This window comes from Diadema antillarum, unplaced genomic scaffold (genome assembly GCF_040938485.1).
Source record: "Diadema antillarum isolate AM-2024a unplaced genomic scaffold, OU_Dant_1.0 seq00000162_RagTag, whole genome shotgun sequence".
Classification (NCBI taxonomy): domain Eukaryota; kingdom Metazoa; phylum Echinodermata; class Echinoidea; order Diadematoida; family Diadematidae; genus Diadema; species Diadema antillarum.
Window position 1 is genome coordinate 1,200,328 of NW_027271233.1, and position 8,161 is coordinate 1,208,488.

At 37.9% G+C, this 8,161-nt stretch overlaps 1 protein-coding gene across 1 annotated transcript; it reads left to right on the forward strand.

Moving 5' to 3' along the window:
- The first annotated feature begins 1,793 nt into the window (after nt 1-1,793).
- LOC139728042 (ras-related protein Rab-20-like) lies at nt 1,794-7,677 on the forward strand. The gene is made up of 5 exons (XM_071639008.1): nt 1,794-1,937; nt 4,636-4,729; nt 5,455-5,514; nt 6,386-6,591; nt 7,398-7,677. The coding sequence occupies exons 1-5, from the start codon at nt 1,909-1,911 to the stop codon at nt 7,675-7,677; spliced, it is 669 nt and encodes a 222-aa protein (XP_071495109.1). The 5' UTR covers nt 1,794-1,908.
- The last annotated feature ends 484 nt before the right edge of the window (nt 7,678-8,161 follow it).

Below are 8,161 nucleotides of genomic sequence, written 5' to 3' on the forward strand. Positions count from 1 at the left end.
TTAGCTGTTCCCAGAAGTTATAAATAACAAAAACCAGTCATCAGTTGACTGATTTCGAAGAAAAAAAAATCAGTCAGTTTATTGTCTCAAGCGTGACCCAGTATGGACGGTGACAACTCCAATAGAACGAATAAGATTGACAAAAACTTAATATCGTAAGAATTTACAGGATTATACACCATTTTCGGGAACTATATAATGCAGAAGCAACCGGAAAGGTGGCATTAATTGTTTATTTGTCTGTTTGCCTGTATTTTTGGTGAGTTCTCTTCTTTTTGAGGTGCTGTGCTGCCGGTATTGGAATATGATTCAATATGTTGTTATCAAAATTACTTTCTGCATGCAGAGCATTGGGGTATTATAATTGCAATGAATTACATAATCATAAGATTATACATGTTAAGTCTCTATATAACTGCATGCCACTGCAAATGTCGTGTACATCGGGGCTGTATAGCATGTTATTCATAAGGATTTCAAAACAATGCTAAAATGTTATTTGTCTGTTACTTTAGTCTCGATATGGAAGTTGAAAAAAATACTTTATCAACAAAAATGAAACTACCGGATAATTATTAGGCCTATATGTACAAGACATTACTGAACGGTAATAAACTAAGTAATAATTATATTTTATAACTGCATAAATTGTAAGGGGCCAGACTTGACTAGCATTCATGCTATTTTCTGGTTCCTATTATCCTCGCTTTTTTATGTAACTGACACGACTATAAACATGTACAATGATTGTAATTATTGCATTGGATAATAAATTCATTCATTCATTCAAATTCATTCAAACTCAATTCAAGACTGCTATCCCTACCATAAGGTGCCTAGATGACGACAAATCAAAATTTACTGTGACTTTCTCAAAAAGATGTACATTATTCTGCCAGTTCTAAGTGGCCGAAGGGCATCACATCGGGGGGATTAATTCTACTTTAAGCTGGTGGGTTACAACTTGCTCTGAATTCGTTATGGATAAAATCATTGTTACTATTATAGTAACATAAATATAGTACAGTAATTTGGATGAGCAAAGTTAATTCTAATGATACACATTTAATGATATTGTCATTACTATAACCATCAATTAATGATTACTATAATATCAATGGTGATTATCATTATTACCATGATTACCATTGTTACGAAAGATTATCATGTCGATTGTTGATTGTGTTTTTGTTATCTACAACTATGGACTTAAGCTAATAAGAGGCAAATGGTCCGAAATTGTGGAACGCCACATTTGACACTCATCAAACTCTGATTTGCCACCATTCATTACCACATCAAATTTCGACTGATTTTCCAGGGAGGCCTAATTTTTAAGAAGCTGTTCCATGAACACCCGCAATGTTCAAATTTGCTAAAAGGGATTGAATTGTCAATGGTGTCGATTTTTTTTTTCTTTTTTCGACAAACTCTTAGCGCAAGGAGATGCAAGGCCGTACTTCACGAATGGGAATTTTTTTTTTTTCTTCTTCTTCCTTTGTGCGGAAAGATTGGGAAGGAGGCTTGATACAATGTGATTTCCTCTATTTTCGGATGTGACGTCAGGCCTATATCGAAACCATGATCGAGACCCATCTTCGTCTACATCATTCACAGGCTTCCAAATCGATCAACTACCGGTTTACACGTGAGCGCAGTGAAGTCACTGTTCAGATCACTCCAATCGGATCAGAGTGACGGTCATTGTGGTACTACTGTGGCTGTACTGCAAAATGAAGATACATGTAGTGTATTATTGCAGGGAGCATCATCACCCACGTCCGTACCGTAACATGTAGCACGGCGCAGCTACAGGCAACCCGCTACAAAAAGCGATATTTTGACACCAACAGTTTCCTTCAGCATGACTTACGGATAATTGGCATTTTTCTAATTCACTGGAGCAAGATGGCAGCGTCGACTGACAAGAAAAAAGCGTAAGTGTGAGACGCAGGGTAGATTTTATTCGCCTGTGGGCGATGTAAACAATCTGTGACTTCATAAATTTGCTTAGTCCCACATCTCTCGATCTGCGTAAGTGATTCACATCGCACCTTCAGTTTGCACAGCACGCACAGACAGCAGAGCCAGAGACGAGAGTGAGTGTTTTCTATACTAGTGTTTAATAGCAACTGTTAGTTTCTAACGAGTTACGAAAGGGCTTTGTTAGGGGCTAAATTATTGCAGGCTTCTGAACTTGTGCGAGTTGAACACAGAAAAAAAAAAAACCATCTGTCCGGAGGAGTTTTATTATTATATTATTTGTTTTTAATGTAACTTTATCAGCTCTCCTGAAGGGAATTCTGTGAAGCTACTGTAGATGCAGTCTCCGTGGCATGCAGAGCCTATTATCACTCAGTAATGATATCAGTGATAATATTACCAACTACCAGATACAGACCAATTTTGGGTCAATCTGAAATCCAGCACAGCCATAAAATTTAGAGTCTACCTCCGCTAAAAAGATAAATGAAATTAAATGAATATTAAAAAAAAAGAAAAAAAAAGTTATATAATTAAATGCAATGAGTCAAAGTATTACAGGTGTATTAGATTTAGGTGGCCCGCCTTTAGCGAACCATTTTATGATATGGTTGAGGTTTCTAGGTTTTATCTAGGGTTAGGGTTAGAGTTTAATAGGGTTCGAAAGGTAATAGGGTTCGAAAGGGTTAGGGAAGGGGCTGTGCTGAAGTTAGAAGCCTGAAAATGAAATATCAAATTCTAGCCCCCTAAAAGTAAACCCAGGATAGCCTCTTAGTCTGAGTGTAACATTAGTCATGACATTACTCAAATGTTGTAAGATTGGCAAACTTAATGTTTACATCTAAAACGTGTGGCAAATTTATATTCTAACTTAAGTTCCCCCCCCCCCCCCCAACTCTTTGGCTTCACTTTTTTTTTCCTTTTTTTAAAATGTTTTTTTAAAATGTTCAGGCCTGAGTGATACGAAAGACGTCCCTGGTCATATGCTGGTCAAATGTTGAATCAAATGAGATTTGTAGACTGTAGTGCAATAACAACGACAACAACAAAAAGGAAACCTGACAAAGAAAAAAGGCATGGAACATGTGGAAATGCATAATAGTACTGTAGTAATAAATAGCCTACAACTGTAGATCAAGGCCTAAGGGCCTATAGCCTCAGCCTCCTAAGGTTAGGTCTAGATGTCTTATTCCGTGAACAATTCTGCTGCACTTGTCAACTCTCAATGAGCCAATATCAGAAGTTATCAGGTCAGCATTTATGCTTCGTATGTCTTCTTCTTCTCTTTCTTCTTCTTCTTCTTCTTCTTCTTCTCCTTCTTCTTCAAAATACTCCTCAACATTCCATCTGGAACCAAACGAGGAGGAAAGGGGGAGTGCGCGATGTTGCTCTGTTAGTCCCTGTATAACTTGAGTCTTGGTTATGGTAAAAAAAAAATAGCAGCATGAAGTTTAATCTTTTAGTTTGTCTGAGCATGTGCAATTCTTGTTTTCATGGGAAGCCCATTCTTCACAGAAAACTAGATCTATAACTGTTTTTTTTTTTTTTTGACACAGAAGAGCCATCATCATCTTCAGTTTGTAACATTTTTTGTACGTATTTTTTCTTTGCAATTTGATGAATGAATTACGATTTGTCGCTGTTCATCTGATGTTACATTGTACTATGTTGATTGTATGATAGGATAATTTTTTGGCACTTTTGTGTGATGCCATCTCAGTTTCTTTCCATCTGCATCCATATATACCATTCCCTTTGATCATAGATTTTAAAAACATCTGCAATGGCACAGAGTATTGTAGTATCTCCCAAAAGACAGAGAGAGAGAGAGAGAAAAAAAAAAGGAGAGAAAAAAATGGAGAAGAGAATGCATCTCTCTCTGAGAAAAGAAAAAATACAGGGCCATTAAAACTTACAGAGATAAAACAATGCAGCTTTTTTTTTTTCAACAGGTTTTAAAAGGCTTGTTCTTCACAATGCTTCATAGGGTTTGCTTTGCTCATACAACATAGATACAGTGTATGCTTGTTTCGGTTCTATACATGTTCAAAGCTAGAAAGTAGAACAACTGAAATGTTAAGTTTTTCATATACAGTACATGTATCACAATTTACCGTAGCCAGTTTGTACAGACAAAAATAAGCTTTATTTTCATTATAACTTCATGATATAAGGACCTGACGTCCATCTTAAATTAGATTTTTAAAAAAAAATCCTAAAAAGGCTGGGGAGTTGAATCACCCTCCCTTGATATTTTTCGCGATCGACGGCCGAGATCTCGGGGGGGGGGTGGGGGGGGGGGGGGGTTTGAATCACCTCCCCCCCCCCCTACACACACACACACACACACACAGAACACCCAAAAGCCCAGCCTGGTTTAGATAGGGTTAAAGCATTTGAATACAGTATTTTTAAAGTTTGTTCAATACACTGATGCATTCTGTCACATCATTGACTTCTGACTGTATGGCTGGCAGGTGAAATACCATAATGTTTTTACATGTAAGGCCCTGACATTGTACTAGAGAGTTTTTAATCACCGAATTCATGTACCTTTCAAGACCTCGATTGCATGTACAGAATATGACATTGAGTGGAGTAGTTGTCCAACTGATCTCAAATTCTGTTTCTTCCACCATATTGCACCTCCAGAGACATAAAGATTGTCATAGTAGGAGATGCCTGCGTTGGGAAGACAAGTTTCATCAGACGCTACATGGACGGCACATTTACAGAAAATCCCGGCGTAAGTTACATACTTCAGAGATTTGCATGTTCAGGCTCACTGCATGGAATAACAACCCTGTGGACCACAACTGGGCATTTAGAGCATTTTTCAAATCACATCGTACATGTATGTGAGAATGCACATTTACTGTCATTCTCATTTCGTCTGGCTGCACCATCGAAGACTGTTTAAATTACAATAGAGAATTGTAGAACTGACTGGAAATTGAAGTAAAAAAAATGCCTTCAGACAGAGAAAAATACTGTCACATATATATGCTTTATAGTTATATTTATAGTTAGGAGGACATTAGAACTACATTGTAACATAATTACAATGACATGTATATCTTCATTTCTTCACATTACAGAAGCTGTCATGTTCATTACTCAACATATGCTATTGTATATTAACCATGTTGCTAAATGTGGAACTAGTTAATAGGATAAAGCTTTAAATGTGATTAATGTGTTCAAGTCCAATAAATTCCTACATTTTTGACAATTGACAGACAAATTTAATGTCTTTGATTCAGTGTGGAAAAGCTTGGGGAATGGTGTAAGAATAGGATATTTTATGACCTACTACTGGTATGCTTGCAAGTAATGTGAGCACTACGAAAGCTAAGTAGAAATGTTATAGCAAGTGTCCAAACATTTCTGCATCCATCTCCTTTTTCTTTGCCTTGCAGTCTCTGCTCACATACATGCATTCAATTTACACTTTGTTTTTTCTTTCAACAGCAAACAGTTGGTGCATGCTTCTTTCTGAAACAGTGGGGAAAATACAACATTGCATTATGGGTAAGTCATATCTTCGTATCAGAAGTTTTACTTTCACAGACATTTCATCGTTTTCTTGTTTCACCATTGTGTAGGTACAGTGTAGTTGTGCTTCAAGGCTGAGTTTTCATTCTTCTACTTTTCATAAAGCTAGCGGACAGTTTTGCAACAAATCACAACCAAAGTGCATGTACAGTAGTATATCAACTCATTTCATGTACATGTACAATAGATTGATTCTAGATAATTTGATAAAATTAGATAATTTTCAAACCTACTCATTGCATTTTAAGGACAAATCATCACCTACCTTCTAAGAATTTTATCAGATACTTCCACAGTTGAGTTAGAAAAGGAAACTACAGAGAGGAAGAAATATGAAACAGTGAGTACATGTAGAAGAAATATGGGGAGTGTTAATTTTGGAAAGAATTTTTTGCTGGACAATATTGACGTTTGGATTTCTGCAAACGACAACCCACGTGCCTTGTTCTCAGAGGTTTTTTTTTGTTTTTTGATGATTGCCATCTGTTGTACTTTCAGCCAACTATTTATGTTTGCACATACTGTACCTTTATAGGTTGGGGCTGGGACTCAATTTTAAGCGGTCATGCCCAAGATGTGAATTTTTATGTGTTCAGACAGGTTTGAAAATGTGTTACAATCTAAATTCGTACCAGTTTAAACATGCTTTGTTCCTGGTGAACAAAAAGGCATAGCTGGGATTTGCCTGCCATAGCAGCAACTGGTGCATGCAAACTGGAATCCACATTATCAAAGTTACATTAGGAACAGGTTAACGAAATAGCTCATTAACGAGGACCTCCTCAGAAAAATGTCCATAAATTTGAGTACAAAGAGTTAACCAGCCCGTTTACGAACCCTCGCACAGGACACGGCAGGAGAGGAGAGATTCTCCGGCCTGAGCTCCTTCTACTGCCGCGACGCTTCGGCCGCCATCATCGCATACGACATCACGACGAGGAACTCCTTTGAGCTCCTGCAGGAGCGCTACATCCCCCTCCTGGAGGCGGCCAAGGAAGACTGCCTGCTGTGTATGACGGGGATGAAGAAAGATCTCTTGTCGGAACGTTCCAGGTACCGGTTGTCTTGTGCATCCAGCACTGTCTTCTCATGGCATGTTTGTAGTTTGCGTGACATAGAGTGTTATACAAATATATTTGTAAAATCTTATTTTTCATTTTGATTTGTTGGCATCTGCATACTCTACTATAAAACCAGAAACATTTTGACCATAAAATTTGCACGAATTGGGGCCAACAGCCTTTTTTGGCAACATGAAACATTTGCGAATTGCCATCGGCATTCAATGCCTTGTGCAGACAAAAGCCTTTCACATACATTTTAATGTCAGGAATCTTGGCCCCTCACAAAATTTGTGTAAGTTTCATGCATGTAAGAATTTTCTGTTGTACAGTTAATTATTGTACACACATGAGGGCAAAGTATGAATTTCATATGATGATGGCAAACATTACAATTCTTGTGTGTGTGTTTGTGTATGGCAATGTATATGGTTACATGCTTTCACAGGAAGAAGGAAAAATTGAATGGGAAGAGTCTACCACATTACAGTATAAACCGAGGCATCCTATGTTTGCCATTACCATTCATACTAACACCTTTTTCAAAATAGGCCATGGTCAGACTGCATGTGGATTTGCAAACAGTAAAATTTGTGCATACAGAAGCATTGACTCCCACATGAGAAGATTATAATTATTTGTTTCATAGATGTAGTCATCAACTAGTGATTGCATTCAAGAGTTCTTCCAGTAAAAGAAAGGAGATGGTATTTTTTTTTTCTGATACCTCTTTCATTCTCATTGCTATGTAAAGCCTTAGCACTCTTCTCTCTCCGTCTCCGCTTTACTTTGTTCCAGAGAGGTGACACAAGAGGAGGCCAAGGAGTTCGCCTTTCGACTCAACGCCAGCCGCTTCCAGGCCATCAAGCGACGAGATCCCCAAAAGAAGATCAAGGAGCCCTTCTTCGAGACCAGCTCCAAGAGCGGGGAGAACGTGGACAAAGTTTTCCAGTACATCTTCACAAGCCTGCTGCCCAGCGACGGGACGTTGGAGGCCAAGCGGCCAGACACTCTGCAGTTGGACCGAGACAGACAACCGTCGATAGAGACGCCAAAGAGCAGAGGGTGCTGTAACTGACCCCAGCTCTGACGGGGCAGAGACTGTGCCCCTTGAATCATGCCTTTTACTGACTGTCATGTATGTAAATAATATAGAATATTACAGAATATTTTCTATATTTCGCCAATTATCTTTATGTCGCTGTCACAATGAAGACAGTGCTTTCATATTTTTTTGTATAGAATCAGATTACAACACAAATTTGATATTTATGCCCATGTACCATGATTTTATCTTCTTGTTCATGATACATGTGCTCACATTTGAATGTAATGGATTATTAGTCCTGTGTATATGCATGCAGGATACAAAACTATTGCTGAAATGTTTTATGATTTGTGTATGAACAGATCCAGCACAAACCCATCGGGAACAGTCAATGTGACATACTGTATGACCTTCTATCTGACCATGAAAGAAATTCCTGTTGATATTTCCTATTTTTTGAATATTCTTTTTTCTCTGCGATATCAAAGCACTATGCGAATGTCACCTTCAGGCA